Source organism: Antechinus flavipes, chromosome 3, assembly GCF_016432865.1.
Source record: "Antechinus flavipes isolate AdamAnt ecotype Samford, QLD, Australia chromosome 3, AdamAnt_v2, whole genome shotgun sequence".
In the NCBI taxonomy this organism is placed as follows: Eukaryota; Metazoa; Chordata; class Mammalia; order Dasyuromorphia; family Dasyuridae; genus Antechinus; species Antechinus flavipes.
The window spans coordinates 250,695,919-250,721,821 of NC_067400.1; the positions used below are offsets into that span (position 1 = coordinate 250,695,919).

A 25,903-nucleotide genomic window follows, 5' to 3' on the forward strand; every position below is an offset into this window, starting at 1 on the left:
CATTGTGATTCCCAAGCCTCTTAATTTAAGAGTCCTAGGAAGAATTAAGTACTTGTAAATTGTAAACTTGGGTGATAGTGGAAGTTCAGGGGGAGGATGAGCTTAGGTGTGAGAGAGCAGGGAAAAATAATGAGTTCTGTCTTGGATACTGTGAGTTTGGGATGGCATGGCTTTTACAGTGGATGATATTGATGGGAATAATAATAAGCCAGATATATAGAGTTGAGGGTTATTTGCATAGAAATGATAATATCTCCTCTGAGTGAGAGGATTTAGAGAGAAAAAAAGAGGGCGCCAAGCAGAGCTTTAGATAGTAGCCAAAAGTTAAGGGGCTTATGTGAATGGTTGTACAGCAAAAAAGATTGTTATCATTCCTATATTCCACGTTTCTATGTCAGATTTGTACTTTGCAGTCTTTGAATAGTATTATTAGATAAGTAAGCCACTGCTTTATTCCTTTTCATATAGATAACGATTCTAATTAACAAATTCTTACGTACTTTTCAAAGAAATGGCTTGTTGACCTTCAGTTTTGCTATAAAATCACTGGGAACAAACTAATTTAAGAGAAGTATGCTTAATGCTTAAGTTTTAGACTTTCACAGAAATGGTTTTGAACATTTTGTTATCTTATATTTAGCTCTTTTCACTCATGGATATGAAGCCTCCCATTTCCCGGGCTAAGATGATTCTCATTACTAAAGCTGCCATTAAAGCTATTAAGGTAAGACAAAAACACTTTATATCATTAACATGATCTTAGATTTTGAAATTTATAAGTATTAGGAATGGAATTTTGCCCTTAGTTTAGGACTGTGTTTGGCTAATAATATCTCATACTACATATGTAGTTTACTAGTGTTTATAAAGGTTATTGATGATAATTAATATGGATACATTTAAATTTTGTTGTTTAACTTATAAAAGTATAGCCATTTGTTTTAGAAAGTTTTTTTTTTAGAAGTTGGATTTGTCTCAATTTCTTGACTTGTATTTTGAGATAGTTCTAATGATTGTTAATATTATCATTATAGTTTTTAAGGTATAATTATATTTTCTCTGTAATAATAATTATCTTATTATTTGTTTTTAAAAATAGACAATCATATTACAGTTGACCAATGACTATTTTTTTCCTTCAGCTTTACAAGCATGTAGTCCAGATTGTAGAAAAATTCATCAAAAAGGTAACTAATCTTTCTCTTTGGGTTTTTAAGTAGTTTTATTTTTGTTTTGTTTTACTTGTTTAAATTATTGTTTCTATAACTTTTTATTATGAAAACTTTATATACTCAGAGAATGTGAGTAATTTTGCTTTCAGAGACTTCAAGAAAAAAGTTAATGAAATCTTAATGTTTCAAAATAACTGTTAAAAGTGGTTTCTGTCTGTGATTAGTATGTTCAGTGAATTTTAACCTATGAATTAAAGGTGTTTTTAAATATCTTCAAAATAATTCATTTTATTTTATAGTCAAATAGTCATAAAATGTGAAGTGATTATAAAAGACTAGAATGCTTACACTGCACATTTAGCTAATACAATTTTATCTTATTTTCACCATAAATAATTTTTTAGGGAAAGTATTTTAATCTTGTTAACATTGATCAAAAAGTGTATCAATAATCCATCTATGTTTCATATCTATTACTTTTTTCTTTGTAATAGAATAAAATAAGAGAAATTTTATAATGATCCCCTACTTTCTATTTCCTGTTTAAAGTGTTAGTTTGATTGAATTAATAGATTGTGTGACAATGTTTTGTTATCATAAAGGTACATACTTGTGTTATTTTTATTTTTTTTAAAAGTTTTATGAATGATCTTTGTAGACATCATGTTACTTCCCAGTGCCCTTTCTCTCTCCACTAAAGCCCTTCCTTGTAACAATTAAGTACACATTAGCAAAATAAATATTGACTAGGTATGAAAAAATATATATCTGAATCATGTAGTTTATTATATTTCAAAGTGTGCTTCATTTTTAGTCCTCTAAAATCATTGTGATCAGAAGTCTAAAAACTTTGAATATTGTTTTCCTTTATGTCATTGTAGTCACATTGTAAATTGTTCTTTGTAGTACATTTTTACCAAAAATTGTTTTTCTTTCAAGTTGTTCTTTCCAGTATTTCTATAAGATAAAATTATAGTTAAAAGTGGTACACTTCTTGGTGATGTTCTGCTTTTTCCCTATCACATTTATTTCAGTCTCCTCTCTATCTTGTTTTCTCAATACTTTTTCTTCTCTAATTCTGCCCTCTTTCTGACTTCAAATGTGAACTCTTTAGAGCAAGGATTATTTGACTTTGGTTTCTGTATCCTATATCCCCTATTATAGTATCTAACTACAATAACAACAACACAATAACAGGTCCTTAATAAATATTTGTTGGTTTAACATACCATCAGTGCCAAAGGCATTGGATGCTTCCACTTACCGTGATAGAAAGGATAGAGACTGGCTCTGTGATTTCACTGGTATAGATAACAGCTTGGAGAAGAACTTGCTAGCAACAGTTAGCACAGTTTCTGTGACTTAAAATTTTTCAGCAGGGATTCTTAACTTTTTGTATGCTAAAGACTCCTTTGGCTATTTAGCAAAACCTATATACTCCTCAGAATAATATTAAATGCATATACATTTTAAAATAAGATTACAATGGAAGTTGATTATATTGAAATAGTTATAAAAATATTTAAAAAGAGAAAATTGTGTTAAGAATCTCTGATTTAGAAGCAGAAAGGAAATGAGAAATCAAAAAGCCCAACCTGTCATTTTCCAGATGAGAAAACTGAAGCTCAGAGGGAAAAGACTTGCCAAATATTATATAGGCAAAATTAGGATTTGATCAGATTCCAAATTCATTGAGCATATTTGAATATTTGTTAGTTGTTCATTGTTGAAGTCTAGACTAAACACATATAACATGCAATATACAACAAAGAAATACTGTATAGTTTTGAATAAAGTTATAACAGTTCAGAAGTATGTTTTTGAAAGTTTATCCTATCAGGGTTGATTTGTGGAACTGAAACAACCCCATTTCAGTTATGGTTGAAATATGATTGGTGTTATACCCAGCACAGTACTCTACAAATAGTAAAAGTAACCATGTAATAAATATTTGTCAAATGGGAATATTGAGAAGAGTTCAGAGTTTGGAAAGGTAGGCTTGATGCCTTGGTATTTTGTAAAATAATGTTTGCAGTTATCAAAATACTGACATACATCATTTATGTCATTACTGCACCCTTAAAGATTAGAATTAGGTAAAATATCTTAATTTTAGAGATGAACAAAGGCTCAGTGTGTTTATTGAAAAGATTTTTTTCTGAGAGTCTCATATTCTAATTCAAGCGTCATTATTTTTGGTTGCAAAACCTTTCTAAATTTTATGTAATCAAAATTGTTCCTTTCCTCTGGTTATTCCTTCTTAGTATTCTTTTCTTTCTACTAGTTAAGGGTATCTCCTTCCATTCTTCTAATTATAACTAGGTCATATATCTGTTTCAGGCATAATATGTTGTGAGTTTGGAATCTAAACTTAAATTTCTTCTGGACTGCTTTCTAGTTTTCCTAACATCCAGTCTTTGGACTTATCAGCCATTGAGTCTTCTGAGTCTTGAATACTTTTTTTTCCTGAGGCAATTGGGGTTAAGTAACTTGCCCAGGGTCACACAGCTAGAGGAGTTTAAATACTTAACTACTTTTGCTGATCAACTTTTTTAATTCTTTAACCAGTACCCAAATAGTTATGTTGGTTACTGCTTTGTAGTATAATTTTATTTAGTTCATCTCCCTGTCTTCTCCCCCTTTTTTCATTTCCATTCCTTAGAGATTCTTGTCCTCCAAATGAATTCCATTACTATTTTTCCCTAACTTTGTAATCTTTGGTATTGGATTCTTCTGGTATTACATAAATTAATAATTTAGATAATATTGTCATTTTATATTAGAATGGCCCACCCATGAACAATTATATGTTTTTGATAATTTAGGTCTTCATTTTTGTAAAAGGTTTTTATAGTTGTATTTATATGATTTTTGTGTCTTTGTAGGTGAATTTAGGATATTTTATACATCATGTTTTGAAAGAAGTTTCTTCTTCCTGATGGATTTTTTGGGCAATACACAAAAAAGACAATAGTTTTTGTTGGTTTATTTTTAATCTGGTTTCTTTACTAAAGTTTGGATTTATATTGAGAAGTTAAGTGATTTGTCCAAAATCATTCACATTTATAAACTGTTTTTCTTGTAATAATTACTAATTACCTTTTTATGTTTGCAGTGTAAGCCAGAATATAAGGTTCCAGGACTATATGTAATTGACTCAATTGTGCGGCAGTCTCGTCATCAGTTTGGAACAGACAAGGATGTTTTTGGGCCAAGATTCTCTAAAAATATAACAGCTACATTCCAGTATTTATATCTCTGTCCATCTGAAGATAAGGTATAGTTTAAATATTAAAAATTAGAACTTGAAATCTTGTGTATTCTGAATGTTGTTGAACTAAATTTAATAATCTCAGTTGTCGATTAAAGAAACCTAGTGATTTCTTTGTCCTTTAGATGATACTCCAGTAGTTCTACATGAAACATGAGAAAGTTAGATTTTGTTTCCAATTTTTGAGAATGTTCATCTCTTATATGATTTTGTTTTATATATATGATAGAAAAATATTAGCATAACCCTTTTTTCCTTTTAAACTCTACATTTATTGGGAAAGTCATATGAATTATATCTTAGGATACTGGGAGCAGATATAATAACTGAACCTGTCATTAATCTTTGAAAGATGTTGGTAAAAAAGAGAAGTCACAAGGTTTGGAGAAAAGCAAATGTTCCAAATTTCAAAAAGGGGGAGGCAATGGAAACTACAAATTATAGGCCAGTGTTTCTTGGCATAAATTTTGAATACTTTAGAACTGATTAGAACAAATTAATTTGTTTGAGATCCATTGGAAATTAAACCAGTGATCATCTGGTGATCATTAAAATTCATCATGGATTCATCAGAGAAAGTTTTCCTAGAATAAATTAATTTCTATTGCCTCTACTATGAAACATGGACGCCTGTTGGGTTTTTAACATTCACAATTTGGTTCCAACCTTTTCAGTCTCATTATACTTTTATTAGTCTTCTCTCATTCTGTGGTAACAGTCAAATTGACTTTTTCCTCACAATAATTGCCCATCCTTTTATCTTCATATCCTCCTACCTCCAAATCCTATGCCTGGACAGCATGCTTTCTTTACCTCCACCTCATAGCAATATTGATTTTTTTTTCCAAGACATATTTCAGGCACCACCTTCTATAGATATGCAGCTTTTCCTGATTGTCTCAACTTATAATGTCTTCCTTCTCTTATATATATTTTGTATTTATCTGTAAAAAGCAATTTTAATTGCTTAATAAATGTTTTTGATAGGTGCTTTATTTTTTCTTACTATCGGTAGATCAAGTGAATGTTATGGATCATTTACTTAAATTTTAGCATATTATTGATCAGCCTTGTACTACCCTTGTAGACAATGTAGAGAAATGTGGGCTTAGTGATATATTAGGTTCACAAGTGGTTGAGTAGATCCATTGAATAATAATTAATGGATTTAAATTTAAATTGATGGATTCAGCATGAAAGGAAATCTCTAGTTCAGTGTCTCCAGAATATGGTTCGACATTATGCTGGTAAATATTTTGATTAGTAACTGGGTATATGTTTATTAAATTTCCGTGCAAGACAAAACTAGGAGGAATAATTGACAAATTGAATGACAGTTCCCAAAGATTTCTCAGAAGTTAAATGTTAAAGTGAAATTTAGTAAGCATATAGTAGAAAAATATGCTATGAATTGGGGTTGATTTTGATATTTTTTTCTGACTAGTTCATTATTAGACTACATATAAAAAGCTTACTTGAAAAAGACCAATTAAGTCCGAGGTGTTGGAAAAGGAAGTCGTCTTCAAAGAGGGTTAAATAATCTGTGAGATTCTTTCAATTTAATCTTCGATTTCAAAGTTATAGTCATGAATTTGTTTTTGTCTTTAAATCTTCTCTTTTCTCAAATGTGAACTGACATGAAGTATGGTGATATCTTATACCAGTACAGTTACTGTATTCAAAAATACCAATTTCTACTTCTATCAAAGTTAAACATTTTTATAGCTTCTGTCCTAGGGTTCAATCTAAAATATGATTTCACTCTGTCCTATTACTTTGATATCTAATTCCACTTCTCTGTTGAATTTTAAGGACTTCCTTACTTGAGGAATTTATTTTCTAGCACTATCTATTGTCCCTAGGTAGTAAAAATAATGATTGTTGATATAAACTATCAGAAAAGCTCATGAAGAATATGTATCAGAATTTTAATGCCATGTTACAAAAGAATAAGCTTAATTTTTCAGCTTAACTAATTTGTAATTTTTTTATTTCCATATTGAAAATAATTCAACTACAAATTTGTATTTTTATGATTTCCAAAGTAAGTTATATACTTTAAACTTTTTCTTGTTTATATTACAGTATCATGCTACCTATATTCTAATTATATAATTCATAATCATAAAACAAAAGATTTTTAATTAAGTAAATGTTACCTTCCCTCTTTTCCTTCTTGCCTTATTTCTCAGATTCCTTCTACTTCTCAAATTATCTGCAAAATTGATTTTATATAATTAGTATATAAATTCTTTAAATAATTAGCTAAGTCTTTTCAGACTTATTATTTAACTTGGTAGTTTTATTGCCTGTATATCACGAATATTCTCTTAAAGGAGAGAGAAGAAAGTAGATATGTAAGCACCAAATGACATCTCAAAAAACTTGTCTATTAAATTTTTAGTCAATTCCAAGTTGTCTTAACCATCAACTAGCAAAGAATTAAAATCAGTAAATTAGAAAAGATAAAATTGAGTAGTCCTTACAGTTACAACATTGCCAGCAATCTGTTGATGAAAAAGTTGATAATTAATCAAAGTAAAAGATTGAAATTATCACCATTAACAAAGCATAATGGATGTAAACAATCTCTGGGAATTAACAAATCTGATCTCTTTGCCAAAACATAGATGTGACAGCAAAGATCAGTGTATGTTTGGGATACAAGTTCATTTTTATTTTTTAAAAAATAGCCTTTTATTTTCTAAATATATGCAAAGATAATTTTCAACATTTCATCCTTGCAAAACCTTGTTCCAAATTTTTTTCCACCCTTAGGCAGCAAATAATGCAGTATACATTAAATATGTGCAATTCTTCTATACATATTTCCACATTTATCATGCTGCACAAGAAAAATCAATCAAAAGGGGGAAAAATGAGAAAGAAAACAAAAAGCAAGCAAACAACAACAAAAAAAGGTGAAAATACTGTGTTGTGCTCTACAGTCAATCCTCCAGAGTCCTCTTTCTTTATGAAGACAGCTCTCTCTATCCAAGTACATTTTTTAAAACCTTAAAAGAGTAAAATGTGTTTAGCTTCAGTTTCCCTTTTTGTAAAATGCAAGTGATAACAAAGTTGATTTAAGAACAAAAGGAGACAAAATGAGAAAACATTTAAAGCACTTTGTAAACCTTAAAGCATTATATAAATATTATTATTTTTAGTATGATATAAGATAACAAATCTCACAAAACTGAGAAGTAATGGGAGGGAGGCAAAATGGTGTTGTTATAATAGCCTGTTGTGAAATTTCCAGTGCAGTTGTAGATAAAATTGAAAAGATTATCAGTGAAACAGATATGGTGGTGCTTCTGTTCTCATCAGTGATAACACTATAATTACTCTATTTTAGGTAGTAAAGTTGAGAACAATGGTTAGCCTTGACCAAATAAGCATAGAAAATAGAAGTTAGAAGCAATACAGTTTTGGAAGTGTTCAAGGATTGGTTATCCAAATATCAGAAAAAGGGACAGAAAATATTAAGTGGAACAAATTGATAATCCATCAAAAACGAAGAGCCCAAATTTCTACTTTTTTTGCTTGTAAAATTTCATGATTTTATACATTTGAAAACATTAGTAATATAGCAATCTATGTTAGTTCTCTTAAGATTTACAAGACACTTTATTTTCTTTATGGTAAGTATTATATCCACTATATATGATTTCAATTTATATCTTATAAAAGCTCTTTTTTTTCAACATTAAAACACTATCTAAATGTCATTTATTAGTATTAACGCCACTACTTTGGAGATTTATTTACTTGAATGTTATGCAGTTTTATTTTATTCAGAGGTTGGATGTGGTACAGGCAAGATGATGGGTTAGAGGATACAACCTAGTTGAACTTTCAACATTTCCAGTCTAAACAAAATTAAAATAATTTCTCAAATCAAGTTTTGGGATGACAAACCAAGAAAAGGCCAGGAGACATTTTCTGACCTAAGAAAACTTAAAAGGTCAGTAGGAGAGCTCTATATATCTGGAGTGTACACATAGAGCTACAACAACAACTTCTGGAATTTTGAAACCAGGGACAGTCAGACTTGGATAACTGATCAGAAAATAGATTAGGGGTTCCGTTGCTGAGATAAGGTATAGCTGACATTGATTGGCAACTTGTTCTTGTGGTCTATCAGAAGGAAAGAGGGAACCTGGTAACAGCAGTTCCAGAGCCAAAAAAACTGCTAATGCTCTTAACGGTTCCAGGGCAGAGAAGAGTGCTAGTGCTTTCCAATGTAGAGGAGCTGGGGCCAGACCTCAGAGCTCAGAGCAGGAGAGACATGACCACACCTCTCCCTAGATCACATCTTTTTGAAAACACCAAAAATATGCAAACCACCAGATCTAGCTCTAAAGACAGTAGCATGTAAAATGTCTGATGCTTGAGACATTTCCTCCCCATCCCAAAGTAAATAGAGCCCAAAATAAAGTTCAAAGTCAAGAAATGGTTTGAAAAAATAAAAAAGAATATGACTATAAAATGATACTAGTGGCAGGGAAGACCAAGACAAACTCTGAAGGAAAAAAATAACACTAAAATAGTTACAACTAAAGCTTCAAGGAAAATTCCTAATTCAAACCACGCCCAACAAGAATTCTTAGAAGAATTAAAGAGATTATAAGTGATAGAGGAAAAATTGGGAAAAGAAAAGAGTAATGTAGAAAAATTAGTAAGAGAAATTTAATTTATATAATGTGGTAAAAGCAGCACAAAAAATAATTGAAGAAAATGTATGAATGGAAGCTAATGTCTCCATCAGATATCAAAAATGAAAGTCAAAAAAGAGGAAAAAATAGAAGAAAATGTGAAACCTCACTGGAAAAACAATTCACTTGGAAAAACAACTCACTTGGAAAATGGATCCGAGATAACTTAAGAATTATTGGATTATCAGAAAACCATGATAAAAAAAAAAGAGCCTAGATATTAGGTTTCAGGAAATTAAAAAAAGAAAATTGCCTTGATATCTTCAATCCAGCAGGTTAAATAGAAGTTAAAACAATCCATTGATTACCAATTGCAAAATGAAAAACTTAAGTGGAATGTTATCCCCAAATTTTATAGTTACCAAGTCAAGGAAAAAAATAAATAAGCAACTAGAAAAAGTAATTCAGATCTCAATGGAATCAAAATCAGGATCACAGAAAATTTATTGGTTAAATTAAAGTTGCTATAGGCTTTTGATATATGATATTCTGGAAGATAAAGAAGCTAGGATTACAACCAAGAATAATATACCCAGCAAAATTGAGTATAATCTTTCAGAGGAAAATGGATATTTAATGGAATAAAGAAGTTTCAATCATTCTAAATAAAAAGAACAGAATTGATTGAAAAATAGGACATTCAAACACAACACTTAAGAGAATCATAAAAAGGTAAACATGAATGACACTCAGGGCATGCTTATTAGCAAAATGTAATTTTGCCAATAAACAGGGTCTTCACCTCCTCAGTTAACTAAGACCTTGAATGAGAGTTGATAATTTTTATGGAAAAAAGGAGAAAAAGTTCAAAAACAAGAAGGTAGCATCATAGACATGGGGAACAATATGATTGGTTTCAAATTTGGAATTTAAGGTTAGCAAAAATCCCTTCCTTCATATTGTCATTAGGAAAATTCATTGGTGGTATCCATCTACATGGCTAGTTAGTGTCACAATGATAACAAATCAGACTTTCTTGAAGGATAGTGTTACAGAAATAAAGCAGACTCTCTGTCATTCACCTGCATCTTTCAAGGATAACAGATTTCCTTGACACAAGAAAAGAACAATGATTAACTTCTAAAGAAAAACTTGTAAAGTTAATTTAGAGACAACCAATGATTTATAGGAAAGCTGAACCTCTATACTTAACTCAGAGACAAACCAAATATGACTTAGTTACACAAAATGTTGGTATTGTGGTAGATAAAAAATTAAAAAAATTACAAAATTGTTAATTTGATTCTGTTTCCTGTTTTGATTAGTAGAGTCTTGTTTCCCATAGTTCACTTATCTATATATTGGTTCTGTAAGATTTTTAAAATATTAGTATCGTGCATTAACATAAGGTTGTCTGATAAAAATTTAGAACAGGTTTTAACACAGCAGTTAAAGCCAAGTCTGAAGAGATTAATAAGGCCCAGGGTAGAAAGGCCTTTTTACTAAGGGTGGCTAACTAGCTGTTTCCCTATACCCAGCTGAACTAAAAGGAGGATTTCTGTCAAGAGGCAAATATGATGGGTTAACTGTTTCTTCTGTAACTTGGTGAATTTTCTGAAGCTGGTAACAATTTTCCTTCATCAGTTAATATAAGAACAGCAAGAATGATTAATCTTAGAACCAATCATAGTAAAATATCCAGAGCTTTTTTTCCCCCAATACACATAAAGATAGTTTTCACCATTGATTTGTGTAAAACTTTGTTCCAAATTTTTCTCCCTTCTTCCTTACCTCCTTCCTTCCCAAGACAGTAAGCCATTTGATATAGGTTAAATATGTTCAGAACTTTTAAACATATTTCCATGTTTGTCAGGTTGTGCAAGAAAAATCAGACCAAAAGGGAAAAAAAACACAGGAAAGAAAAAGCAAACAGACAAAAAGGTGAAAATGCTATTCTTTGATTCACATTTAGTTTCCGTGCATTTTTCTTTGGATGCAGGTAGCATTTTCTTTCCCTAGTTTATTGAAATTGTCTTGAGTTACCACGTTGTTAAAAATAGCCAAATTAATCATGGTATAATTTTGCTGTTATTATATACAATGTTCTTAGCATCAGTTCACATAATTCTTTACTGGCTTTTCTAAAATCTGCCTACCTGTCACTTTTTATAGGACAATAATATTCCATTGCATTCATATACCATAACTTATTCAACCATTCCCCAACTGATGAGCATCCACTCAATTTCATGGATTAATTTTAGAGAAAGATATACATGTCCTCAAGAAAAAGCAAACAGAGATACCATGAAACAAAAAAAACCAAAATAATACCATAGTAATTGTCAATATTAACTCACATCAATTCTCTTTTTATCCTAGTAATCTGTTCCAAGCCCATTTAACCAGTACATATTATCTTGCATCCCAGATGATAATTACCTGATCCCTGAAAATACCTTCTCAGACATTCTAGATTAGGTCTCAGTTTTAGGGCAGATCTGTTTGTCTGATTCCAAGTCATTTATAGAAAATCTGCTAGTAACTTGACTCAATACAATTTAGTTTTATTTTTGTTTAGTCATGTCCAACTCTGATATTTAATTTGGGGATTTTCTTGACAAAGATATTGGAATGTTTTGCCATTTCCTTTTTTCAGTTCATTTTACAGATGAGGATACTAAAGTAAACAAGATTAAGTGACTTGCCCATAGTCACAGTTAAGTGTCTGAGACTGGATTTGAACTTAGATATTCCTGATTTGAGGCCTGGCATACTCTATCCATCTTACCACTTGGCCATCTCGTACAGTTTAGTATAATTTCCTAAATTTGCTTTTCCCATAAGTAGCTCATTGGTAAAAAGCAATTGAAGTCTTACAGTTCTGATCCTGTTAACAACAGAAGTATAAGGATATGAAATTAGAAATCCATGATTTGCCTGAAACTTCAGAGAATTTCGAGGGGAATGAGAGGGTATACGCATACCACTTTAACATACTACTTCCCATTACTTTCTTCACTCAGACACTATACCTTACATAGACACTGCCAACAACGGACCAAAGGGAGAATCTTTTTAAAAAAATCTATGAGGGTCTGAATTGTAAAATAGGTCCTAATGTCTCTAAAACACACACACACACACACACACACACACACACACACACAAACACATATAGGTCAAAGAATGTAAAAGATAAATTAAAATTTCTTTACAATTATCAGTGCAATTTTATGTGTAAAATATTTAATCCAATATTGAAAATTTATTACTAAAACATTTTTGTCTCAGTTTCCTCTTAGAAGATATTTTCCCAAGGACCTAATCTTATACATGAATGTATAATTATTAGCAGGTAGATGATAAGCCCAAGAACTCATTCCCTTAGTTGATTAGTATATGGACTTGAGCACAAATTCAGATCAAAAATAGTAAGCTCTTTTACATGTTCATTCTATTATAGCAATGCATAGGTGCTAGAGTATTGAAACAAAAAATTCATTATATTAAAAAATATATTAAAGGAAGAAGCAGGGACATAGTTGTTAACAGCATCAAGTGGTCTACCAGGCCTAAGCCCAAGGATACAGAATGTTTTAACAAATATAATGGGATAAAGCATTCTTAATTATGTTCCATTTCATAGAAGAGTCACAATTAACTTTCAAACAGCCAGCCATTCAGCAGAGGTCCATATTATTCACAAAGTATCATAGTCAGGCTCAGCATTTATCTAGGAAGAAACAGATTTGTCTCCCAAAAAATATAGTGAGGGAAAGTGCCACACTGGTCTCCCCAACTTTTCCCAAACATAGGAAAGTAACTTAGTACTTCTAAGACAACACTTCCTTTGCACAGCTTGTGGCATTTTTCTCAAATAGTAGCACAGAATGGCTTAATGATATATCCGACATTTGTACCTGAATTCATCCCTCAGAAGAGAATCAAATTTCAATCTGAAGAAAATATATCTCAAAGAACAAAATTTCACCAATCACAACTTAGGGTTAAGATATATATCATATTCAAGTTGTAATAATTATTAACAATAAGCATATATTTGGCTTTGCTACTTTAAATTCATACTGGAACAGAAATGAAGCATTTAGAAATTAATCACATTCTGTATCTTCATACATATAGCGAATGTTATAGTTAATTCAAGAACCCTAAAAAGAATGCTGGCTGTCATAAGCTTTCAGATGAACGACTATTCATTTTGCTCAATTGCTTGTAAGGCAAAATAAAATCTTTGAGTCTCAGAATTTATCGCTACTAAAGATATAACTCCAATACATACTGTTTATTAACAGATAGAAATCAATAATTTTCATAAGTGACAGCCAAATAATTTTAAAGGAAACTCACTTTATATTATTAAATTAGCTTTTGTAAATCTTCCTTCCTTCCCCTCTTCATAATAAGTGGAAGAGTGGCTCCTATAATAAACTAATTCATTATTTTAGAATTTCACAAGATTTAGCAAGTTTTTACAAGACTGATAAAATTTTATGACTTTGCTCAAAGAGAAAATTCCAAGGATTTTCAAAGGAGATTTTACAATGTCTTCCCTATACTTTTTTCTTTTCCCACAAAGTATTCTTCTCTTTTAAAATATATCCCATTAAGTACTTGATAGATTATAATATCATAACACTAGCTTCTAATGAATTAACAATTTCATAGTGTCCAAATTAAAATAATTAAACTTTCCAATGATACAATTGCCTTTACATCTCCCCTCTCCCCCAGGCAATTGGGGTTAAGTGACTTGCCTAGGGTCACACAGTTGGGAAGTATTAAGTGTCTGAGACTAGATTTGAATTCAGATCATCCTGTTGCCTTTACTACTTTTTTTTTTTAAATATATATTTTATTTTATTTTATTTTATAATCTTTATATTGACAGAATCCATGCCAGGGTAATTTTTTTTACAACATTATCCCTTGCACTCGCTTCTGTTCCGATTTTTCCCCTCCCTCTCTCCACCTCCTCCCCTAAATGGCAAGCAGTCCTATATATGTTAGATATGTTGCAGTGTATCCTAGATACAATATGCGTTTGCAGAACTGAACAGTTCTCTTGTTGCACATTGCCTTTACTTCTTAACAATATTTCTTATCCAGTGTTCTCTCAATATTTAGAATATAAGAAAATTTAGAAATACAAAAATATGTGACCTATTATGAAACAAAACTTAGTACCAGTCAGATGATACCAATTCAGACAAATTATATTACAGAAATTCATTCATTTTTATCCTATTGGCATTTTATTCTGCTCATATTTAAAACTCAATATAGAGTTACCTAGTGTAGGGTAAAGTCAACTAAATAATGCTAGTAATAATGTTAATTAACAACTACATGGTGCTTACCATATACTGGACACCATGTTATACATTTCATAATCATTATGTATCATTTTGATCCTTAAAATAACTGTTGAGTCATCTGGGAACTGAGGCAAATAGAGGTCAGGTGACTTGTTTGAGGTTTTATAGCTAACATTTCCAAGACCAGATTTTGATCCAAGATTCTCCAAGCCATGATTATTAACCCAATTTGAAATAGTAGATATAATTCGTATTGGATTCTAATTTATCACAGTCTTTCTATTTCAGAGCAAAATTTCACCCAAATCAAATCTAGATTTTTATTACTAATTGTAACATTTAAAACTTAAAAAAAAAGTTTCCAAGGACCATTATGCTGCAATATTTCAAAATTTAGAGCCCATTATTATCAGTTAAATTACAGAAATTTTTGGTGCCTCTCTGAGGTCCCATATATTTCCTTAAGAATCCAATCTTTCCATTATTTCCATTTTCTCAACCTAACCCTATTTAAACATGTAAAGAAGCATCCACTCTTCTTGGAACATTTTTTTTAAACTAGAGAGACTTCATATGATGACCTTTTATTTCCATCATCCCTGCTTTTAGGGTCCATACTCTTCTAAGGATCCTTTAAAAATAGAATTTTAGTATACTATCTTCTAATAATTGTGTTGCAAATATATTAGTATATTTTGTGTGTCAAAAAGAATCGTTACAAAATGTTTTTTCATCCTTTTTGTCTCGAGATCAGAAATTTCACTGAAACCTCTCAGCAAAACTGTAACTCCCCCGCATCCCCCCCCCTTTTTTTTTTAACTCATATTACTTAAACTTTATTTTTTCCTCTCTCTTTAGATATCCCTCCAATGGACTTTGATTTTTAAAACCCTTTAAAACATGGATTCTTCTTGTTTACCTTTCATATTGTAACCTAACTCCACTCTTTGAGATCCCAGAGTATCTATAAAAGTATTCATTCCTCTAAAGTTTTACTTTGTAATTTGACACAAAACTTTTTTTATAAACGTCATTTAATTACAAAAAATGCTTAGTCTTATCCATGTCTATTGGTGCCCTTGCTTTTTCTTTCTTTCTTTCTTTCTTTTTTTTTTTTGGCTGAGGCAATTGGGATTAGGTGACTTTCCCAGGGTCATACAGCTAGGAATTATTAAGTGTCTGAGACAAGATTTGAACTCAGGTCCTCTTGAATTCAGGACTGGTACGCTGTACACTCCGTCTCCTAACTGCCCCCCTTTCTTCTTAGTTTACCAAAACAATTCTATTTTTATCACTTACAGAAGAAAATAAAGCAGTGTCACCAAAACATTCTTCCAAATTAAAATTTACTTACTCTTTAGTTGCTCCTTGATTTAAACATTTTTTTTTCTTTTTTGAGGAGTCAATAGTCACCTTTCCCCCAAAACTAAAACAATAAATTTGTTACTACCTTTGTCTAGTGATAAAGGTTTAATTGTTGTTTCCATATAATTTTCAGAATTTTATTTGATTTTCCTTAAAACAGTTTCTACAGTTACCCCAAAACTCACTTAAACATTTCAGCCTTTATAAAAATGGTCAAACAATTTAGAAATTCAGTCACAAATTTAGTCTCAAATTAAAAACATCATAATCAGGAAACAACGATTCTCTTCTTATCTGTCTTTATCTCTTACCTGGACAATGCTTAGAAATGTAGAGAGAAAAGATTATCTTTTTTTTTTTTCACTGTTTCTATAACCTCTTTATACATACACACACAATTTTTGCCAATTAGATGTAAAAAATAATTTTGTTTAAATTTTGAGTTCTAAATTCTTTTTTCCCCTCTTCGCTGACAAGACAAGTAACTTGATATAGTTTATACACATTCTGTCTTATAAAACATTTCTATATTAGTTGTTTTGTGAAAAAACACAGATCAAAAACCAAAACAAATAAAAGTTTAAAAATGCATACTTTGATCTATATTCAGACTCGGTTCCAGTTCTTTCTTTGGAGGTGTATATAACTTTTCATTAACTCCTTTGAATTAAATCATTAATTTGCGAAGAATAGTGATGATGATTATTAAACAATATTACTGTTATTGTGTATGACATTCTCCTGGTTCTGTTCACTTCCCTTTGCATCAATTCATATAAATCAAAAAAAGGCAATCTTTCTGAAGACATGTAATTACTTAGAAAAGTTTACATTCTTTTTCCCAGGAAGAAAGTTTATTTTACCCAGGTAATCTCACAAGACAGATGCAAAACAGAAACACTTGCCATCAAGTTTTTGTTCACCTTCATCCTTCACTAGAGATTTATGAGGGTTAGATCCTTGCTAGCTGGGATTGCTTTTTTTTTTTTTTTTTTTTTTTTTGAAACCACCTTCTAGCTTTTCAACTTAAAGCCCATATTTAAAAGTTCCTAATTCATATAATAGAAATCAGTGTGTACAATTTCAAAATTACAAGTCATTTTTCAACAGTGTACAACTCTTCATGACCCAGTTTTCTTGGCAAAAATACTATTTCCTTCTACAGCTCAGATGAGGAAACTGAGGCAAACAGGGTTAAGTGATTTGTCTAGTGTCACACAGCTAATAAGTTTCTGAGCCTAAATTTGAACTAAGGAAGACTCCATTTTCCTGAGTCTAGGTCCAGCACTCTATTTGTTGTGCCATCTAATTGCTCTTATATCTGACTAATTTTGCTCTGGTTTTTAATTAGCAACTTTCAACTGGGAATGTTTCTATGTTTCCAGGTTTTTTCCAACTCCTTGAATGGGAAACATCCATTGGCTCAAAGTGTGGGGTCCTTTTTAAAGAAAGAAAAATTCCCCAGGGGCCTTTAATGACTTCTCTGAAGGGACATGGATGGCATAAGAGCATCCTTTGAAGAGAAAAATTCTTCAAGGGTCTAATCTCTGAAGAAATTTCCCAGGTTGTCATTTGCCAGTCAGTCACACTAAACACAAACAGTACTCCTAGGCAAACAAATTAGCAACTTCCCCAACAGTTTGGGGGCTTTGCCTTGGCTCATAAGAGTTTCCCACTTTCAGGGGAAAGTGGGGTTTCTGCTGCAGTTTTCTGAAAAGAAACGATTTCTTTACCCCTCTCCCCATGCCCTTATAATACCATCTTAGGACTCAGATTGCTCTGAAGACCAGCCTTTCTTCCTCAGTTCCTTCATGTTTGTTTATTGGAATTAAGGTAAATTGAGGTAAAACCACAAGCACAATTACTTTATTATTGAAGCGTACATTTGCCAATAAATAGTGCTTAGCTTCTACAATTAGTTTGAGACTGAATGAGAGCTGACAAATGCTTTTTTTAAAAGGCAGCATCATAGATGGGGAAAACTATGTTCAATTACAAAACCCACAGCACATAAATGTGGGGAACAATGTGATTTGTTTCAAATCTGTAATGTAGGGCTAACAACAACCATTATAGAAAACTCATCAGTGCTGTTCACCTGCATAGCTAGTTAGTGTCACAATGATAACAGGCCAGACTTTCTTGAAGGATAGCTATTGTTGCAGTGATAATTTACCAGATTCCAACATTCACCTGCACCTTTCAGGGATAACAATTTTCCTTGATAAGCATAGAACAGTGATTAATGGGAAAACTGAATTTCTAAAATTAACTTAACTAAGTGAAATGTGATGTAGGTTAGCTAACAAAATTAGTGACCCAAAATAAAAATCAATCACTAGATAGAATCAGTTTGGTTTTCTTGATTTTTTTGCTTCTAAAAACTTATTATTAGAGCAATTAGGAGGCATTAGAAGGACATGAATATGAGTAGATTACATTGTAGTGATCTCAAGAAAAAAAAATGAAAAGGTTAGAGAGATGCCCAGGGAGAAGAGGGAATGGAAAGGCAAATTGAGGGAAATGTTCTCACATAAAAGGCATGCAGACACCTTTTAGAGTGTCTTTGATACGAAAGGGATATTGGCACACACATGGGATGCCTGAATCTTATCAGAATTGGTCCAGAGAAGGAAAGGAAAAAAACCTATATACATACACACAGTTGTATATAGCAGTCCATCTTATACAGTAGTGAAATGGAAGGGGAGGGGAAGAAGGGAGAATGAGGCAGTGGTTAGAAGTAAAATACCTTTTTTTAAAAAAAAATTATAGCTTTTTATTTACAAAATATATGCATGGGTAATTTTTTCAACATTGACCCTTGCAAAATCTGTCTCAAATTTTACCCTTTTTCCTCTTCTTCCCTCCCCTAGATGGCAGATAGTTTAATACATGTTAAATCCAATATAAATATGTATTTATTTTTTATACAGTTTTTTTACTTTTTTTTTTTTAATACAGTTATCTTGCTGCACAAGAAAAATGGGATCAAGAAGGGAAAAAAAAATAACTTGAAAAAGAAAACAAAAATGCAAGCTAATAATAACAGAAAGAGTGAAAATGCTATGTTGTGGTCCACACTCAGTTCCCATAGTTATCTCTGGGTGTAGATGTCTCTCTTCATTACTAGACGATTGGAACTGGTTTGAATCAACTCATTGTTGAAGAGAGCCACGTCCATCAGAATTGATCATTGTATAGTCTTGTTGTTGCCATGTATAATAATGATCTGGCTTTGCTCATTTTACTTAGCATCAGTTCATGTAAGTCTCTCTAAGCTTCTCTGAAATTATCCTGCTGATCGTTTCTTACAGAACAATAATATTCCATAACATTCACATACCATAATTTATTCAGCCATTCTCTAATTGATGGGCATTTATTCAGTTTCTAGTTTCTAGCCACAAGGGCTGCCACAAACATGCAAAATACCTTTTGAAGGAGGAACAAGTTTAAAAAAAAAAAGAATATAAACAGAAATCAGATGGCAGATGAGTTTACTCATAAAACAAAATTGAATAACAAGATGTATTTAAAACCAGAATCCAAGAATATGTTTACATATTTTTTATTTACATTTTCTCTTGTTTACAGCAGAAAAACCTCAGAGTTAAAGCAAAATATAATAGACTTCAACTGAATTTAAAAAAAAGGCAAGGCTAAAAATGACAATTCTAGACAGAGGAAAAGCAAAAATAGACTCCATTAAGAAACTATATTTTGCTAAGGTAGTGAAATAATGTGAACAATTTTGCAGCAAATTTCTCTGATCAAGTTCTCATTTTTCAAATACAGAAAAGTGAATCAATGTTAAAAATAAGCCATTCCCCCGATTGATAGTCAAAGCATTTGAACAAGCAGTTTTTAGAAGTGAACATGATCTGTAGTCATGGGAAAAATGTCTTGAATTACTGTTAATAAAGACATGCAAATTAAAATGACTTTGAGGTATCACTTCATCCCTATACGACCGATTAATGTGACAGAAGAGGAAAATAACACTGCTGGCAGACAATTTGAAAAAACAATACTTGTGAATTATTGGTAAGAGTAGTAAACTGGTTCATCCATTCTGTAGAAAAATTTGGAACTATGTGCAAATTGGCTATAAAGCTGTATACTTCTTGACCCAACAATACTGCTACTACCAGATCTTTATCCAAAGGAAATGAAAGATGTATAAAGATATTTTTTGTAGTGGAAAAGGATTGGAATTGGGATGCCCCTTAATTAGGAAATGGGTGAACAAATTGTGATATATGATTATGTTAGGGAACTACTGTGCTGTAAGAAATGATGATGGGAGTAGTTTAAAAGAAACATGGCAAGACCTATATAAAATGATGCAAAGTGAAATGAAAAGAACTAGGAGATTATTCCATACAGTAGCTGCAGATGATCAACTATGGAAAAACTTGGCTACTCTGATGAATACAATATTCCAAGACAATTCCTAAGGACAAATGATGAATAAATGGTATTCACCTCCAGAGACAAACCTGATGAACTTTGAGTGCAAATTAAGAAGTATTTTTCTCATTTTTCCCCCAATATGACCAATAGCAAAATATGTTTTGCATGATTTCACATAGACAATTGAGATGCTGCTTGTCTTTGCTGTGAGCTTGGGAGGGAGAGAGAGAATTTGGAGCTCAATGTAAAAAGAAAATCATGCTAAAAATAAATGATAAAACTGAAGTGGGAAAAAAAAGGAATAAATTATTCCAGTCTTAATGACAGTAACATGTAGGAGGTGGAATTGGTGGGTGGGTAAAGATTAGGGCTCCAGCAAATTGGATTTAACATTTTTTACTTCTACCTGAAATGTACCAACCTCATTTACTTTTTTATGGTTCCTTCTATCTTCCCATCTCTCCCATTAATCTGGGTTGAGATTGTATAACATATATTTATCAGTACATACATGTTGGAATGGAGGAGGTAAACAAAACAAAACAAAATTTGTATTAAAAAACTGAATTTCTATGAAGTATGTTTTTTAAAAGAAATATCAATAAGGTAGTAACTTAATTGTCCTCTTATTTTTGTGGGTTTTTTAAATGACTTTTTTTAACTATCAGCAGTCTTAATTTTTTCTCTGTCCAATAGACTTGATTAAGTTTAAGATGTTTTGTCATCAGGGTTTTTGAATTCATGACATGAGATTGCAAGCATTCTGAAATTCTTCGATATTGCTTCCTCATGTTTTTGTAAATTATTATGTATGTTTGTTTTCCTAGTTTTGCTTATTCTGTATCAATTCATATAATTTCTCCATATTTTTATTTCGAATCTATTATATTCACCATTCCTTATAGCACAATAATATTCCATCATGTTCATTTATTAGAATTTGTTCAGTCATTCCTATTTTCAGGGAAGATATTTATTACTAGACTGAAAATAGTATAAGCTTATATGCAGAAACTTTGGGTTTTTTTATTTCGTATCATCTGTGCTAGAACTAGCAGAGTGCATAAGTGGCTAATAAATATATTTGTTGACTCATTGATTTGGTGTTTAAAAAAATTCTTACATAGTTAATATATTTGGTTTTTTTATTTTAATTTTTCCCCCTGAACTTAAAACATAAAACTAAAGATCACTTCCCTATCTTATCCGAAGCTGAATAGGAAAAGATTGTTCACAAAACTGAATTTCTACCTTGTACTGCTTGTTTCTTTCAGATTGTCCAGCTTGTCTGTGCTTGCCTTTAAATTTCTTTCTGTGTGTGTGTGTGTGTGTGTGTGTGGTGTTATTTTTTTCCCTATAGCAGTCTTTTCTTTACTACCACTATTGTGCACATCTCCCTGCCAACATCCCTGTAGTTTAAAAAAAAATGAGAGAAAAGGAGGAGAGGGAAGGACTAAATCCTTGCAACAAATATACAGCAAACAAAATGAATCCACTTAACAACCATTTCCCAAAAGTTATATCTCTTTATTCTGCTTGAGTTAGTCATCTCTTTTATGAGGTGAGATATTAACATGCTTTCATCACTAGTCCTTGGAAGACATGATTGAGGGATACACCCTCTTTAGATTCTAGTTCTTGTTCTTTTAATGTCTCCTTTAGGATCAAGAGGTGTGATGTATTTTTGACTTAATTTCATCCTTCTACATGATCACCCCCATATCCCTAGTTGTTTGCCTGTTAGGTTTAATATATTTCTAGACTAAATTGGAACTGCTTTCTCCATGGTTACCATTGTTCTTTTAATTGTCAAATTCAAAGGGGCTTTTCTCAGCCTTCATCCTTCTTGACCTCTATAGCATTTGATTTATCCATCGTTCTTTTTTTTCTGAGTACTGTTACCTCTCTCTGTTTTCATTACAGTGTTCTCTGCTGATTTTCTTCCTTTCTTTCTGAATCTTCCTTTATAGTCTCATTACTAGAACTTCCTTTAGGTTACATCTACAAACTATAGGTGATGCTTAAAGCTTATTTTTGGACCCTTTTGTCATTTTCCTTTATATTGTTTCATTTTGTGAATTCATTAGCTCCCATGGGTGCAGTTATTTCTATATAGGTAATTTTCCTATCTAAATATGGCCCCAATTTCTTCTTGACATCCATTCCTGAAAACATAAGATACCTATTGAATATTTCAAAGTTAATTAACGTGTACAAAAATCCTCTTGTTTCTGGAATTTCCCTATTACTATTGAGGGTACCATCAATCCTCCCAGTCACCCAGACTTCCACTCTCAGTGCTATCATTAACCCTCATATGATTTCACCCCAAAGATCCATTGTCAAGATGTGTCATTTTTTTCTACCTTTACAACATCTCTCATATATTTTCTTCTCTCTAGTTGCATAATTAACACTCTGGCACAAGTTCTCCTCACCTCACACCTTGATTATTTCAGTAGCCTTTTCATTGTCTTACTAGCTTCACCTACTACTTCTGTGCATCTTATACTTAGCTGTCAGAGGGATCTTAAATCATAAATTTGGTGATGTTATCCGCCATCCTTGTTGAGTAATAAATTCTAGGGTCTCCCCATCATCTCCCGAATACAATGTATAATCTTTCATCATTTAAACTCCTTCATAACCTGATCTTTTCCTACGTTGCCAGTGTACTTATACTTGAGTCCTTATTCCCTGTGATCCAGTGACATTGACCTCTTTGCTGTTTCCTGTAAATGATACCATATCTCCTGATGCTTTGTTTTCTAATTGACTTGCCTCCATGTCTGGGATATTCTTGCATCTGTTTTGGCTTCCTTCAAGATTCATGTCAATTCCTACTATTTTCAAACAGTCTTTTCCATTTCCCTTATAGTATCTTTTCTTTCAAGTTTACCTCCCATTTACATTGTATATATCTTGCATGGGTAAAGTTTTTTTTGTTTTGGGGTGGGGGGGGGGGTTGCCTTTTATCTCTGTCATCAAACTGTAAGCTCCTTGAAGGTGGAAATGTGGTTTTGCTTTTCTTTGTATCTCTAATCCTTAGCTCAGAATCTAGAATGCAGGAAATGCTTATTAATCTACTAGCTTTGCTCTCAGATTCTAATGGATATAAGAATAAAATATAGTGGCCAACCCAATCCCTCATTTTTAGACTGTTTTTTCATTGAGTTCAGTGTTTCTTAAATTATCTCTCATTAAACTATTTTCCATGTCAAATTTTTTATATCAAATTTCTAACAATTTTTCCAATTTTTAAATTTTGTTCTAATATTTCTTGCTGTCTTACAAAGTTTCTTTCCTTTTTTTTTTTTTTTTTAAATGAAGTTTCTTTTTAATCTTTCCTGATTTTCAGGGATCCCATTACTTGGGTAAGTTTTACCATTTTCTCTTCTATGCTGTTTTATTCTTCTTCCAGTTCCTTCCCATGTAGCTTTTATTTCATATTTTATCTCTTGCTTCATTTTTTTCTAAGTATTCATGTGTCTTTATGGAAAATCCATTTTTTTCCCCTTGAATCCCTGCTTGCAGTTGTTACGGAGTTATTTACTTCTAGGTTGGGTCTTTGGGCATCTTTGGATCTACAAAAATTATATATAGAGGTCTGTGCCTTCTTTTGTTTACTCATCTCTCTGGTTTTAGTTCCTGAATTGGGGCTTTGTACCAGAGGCCTCAGCCCTATTTCGTCTTGCCAGAAGTTCCTATTCTGACCATTACCTCCTAGGTTTAGAGCATATTGTCAGGCATTCAGAAACCTCTGTGAGATCTCTTTAATAGAGTGCTAGGGACCTCAGGACCTTGAGACCTTGGGATATTCTCATTTGAATGTTTCCTTGGTGGCTGTGGTTGGTGCCATTGCTATAATTCTCTAATGTTTTTGTTAGTTTTGAAGGTCCCTTGTTGTCAGCTTCCCTGGACTCTGGGACTTTCTGGAAGGCTCTTTTTTCTTCCTCTAAAAATAGATTAATCCTTTTTTGATTATACTAGCAGGTTTCCAACATTTTTGCCTGTGTTGTTGTTAATTGGTTTTTCTGGTGTCTCTCTTTTTCTATTATATGTTGGCTTCTGGTTGGATTTTTATGCAGTTTTGAGATACAAATAAATTACTTTAGTTAATGAATTTCTTTGTTGTTGTTGTTGTTGTTGAAGCAGTTGGGATTAAGTGACTTGTCCATGGTCACACAGTTAGGAAGTGTTAAGTAAGTGTCTGAGACCAGATTTAGAACTCAGGTCTTCCTGACTTCAGGGCTGGTGCTCTATACACTGTGCCATCTAGTTGTCCCTCTATTGAATTTCTTAATCGTTATTTGAATGTTTTGCTAATTTGGGGGGCCGGGGAGGGGGGTTGTTAGACTAGTTCTGGAGCTGATCAGCCTGCTTTCATTTATTTAGCCATATCAGCCAGAAGTAGCATTAATACTCATTAAAATCATAAACAATACAGACTTGAACCTAAAACATAATTTAATTGATATATTAACATAATTATATGCAGCTAATATAATTTTCTATCATTTGTTTAAAAGTCAAGATAGTTATATTTAACAAAATAACAATGAGAATTTTTTGCTCCCATTTCCCTTGTGACTTCTTTTATGTCTCTCTATGGAAAGTTTTATTGCTTTTGTGTTTGTGTAAGTATTTATGAATTTGTTCTGTGTATATTCTAATTTTTTGAGGCTTAACTTGCCTTACTTTATATAACTGTTACTGGTATTCATTTTTAGTTTCAGATTTTTAAACTACACAACAATGAATAAAATGTAATTTTATTCATTACAAGTCTAATCATTGAACATATTCATCTTTGGTATTATAAAGTAGCTATGGATATTTGTATATCTACATCTTTCCCCTGCTAAAACTTTAGAATATAGCCTCAGTATTGTGATTCTTGGGTTGCAGGGTATAATTAATTTTGTAATTCATATAGGCAGATTCCCTTCCAGAAGATTCATACCAGTTTATAGTACTTAAGATTGTGTTCTTGTATATTCTTTTTAGTATTGAATCTCATTTTTTAATCTGATTGTACCTATTCAGTGACAATAATAGGCTATTATAAAGTCATTTTATGTTTCTTCAGATTATTAAGAAGTTACTATTGGGGTGTGTGTTTATTAGTAGTAAGTATTTTCCTCTATGAAAGTTGTTAACAAACTTTGATCATTTCTGCTTGAAAATGTATAGTACTTTAGTAGTTTGCAGATGATAGATTTTTTTTGTCAGGTATATTTGGGCTTCATAGTAACCTAATTAACAAACTGGCATTGTAGGGAAAATGTTAAGTTTGATTTCATGTCTGTAACTTCATGACTCTTTGATATTGAACAACATGTTTCCCTTTATTTTTCCTAGATAACTAAAACTATATCCCTAGGGCTTAGTTACCTCTCTATTGACATAATCATAGCTCCTTTTCATATTATTGCTACAAAGATTTTTCTTCACAAACTTTTCTTGATTTTTGTGTGTGTGGTTTTATCCAAAATCCTCTTTATTTTTATATAATCAGATCTATTATTCCATTTAATAATAATAATAGTAGCTAGTTTCTTAAAGGTTTGCAAAGTACTTTACAAAAATTATCTCATTTGATACTCACAAGCTCTCTGAAAAGTAGGCACTGTTATTATTACCCCCATTTTACAAATGAAGAAACATAGGTAAACAGATTTGCCC

General features: G+C 31.7%; 1 protein-coding gene across 5 annotated transcripts in view; it reads left to right on the forward strand.

Moving 5' to 3' along the window:
* SCAF4 (SR-related CTD associated factor 4) overlaps positions 1 to 25,903 on the forward strand; it is a 96,538-nt gene that overhangs the window by 25,596 nt on the left and 45,039 nt on the right. For all 5 annotated transcript variants that reach the window (XM_051984879.1, XM_051984882.1, XM_051984881.1 and 2 more), the window contains exons 2-4: positions 641 to 724; positions 1,143 to 1,187; positions 4,288 to 4,449. In XM_051984879.1, coding sequence (XP_051840839.1) covers positions 641 to 724; positions 1,143 to 1,187; positions 4,288 to 4,449 — 291 coding nt within the window. The remainder of the gene's footprint in view (positions 1 to 640; positions 725 to 1,142; positions 1,188 to 4,287; positions 4,450 to 25,903) is intronic.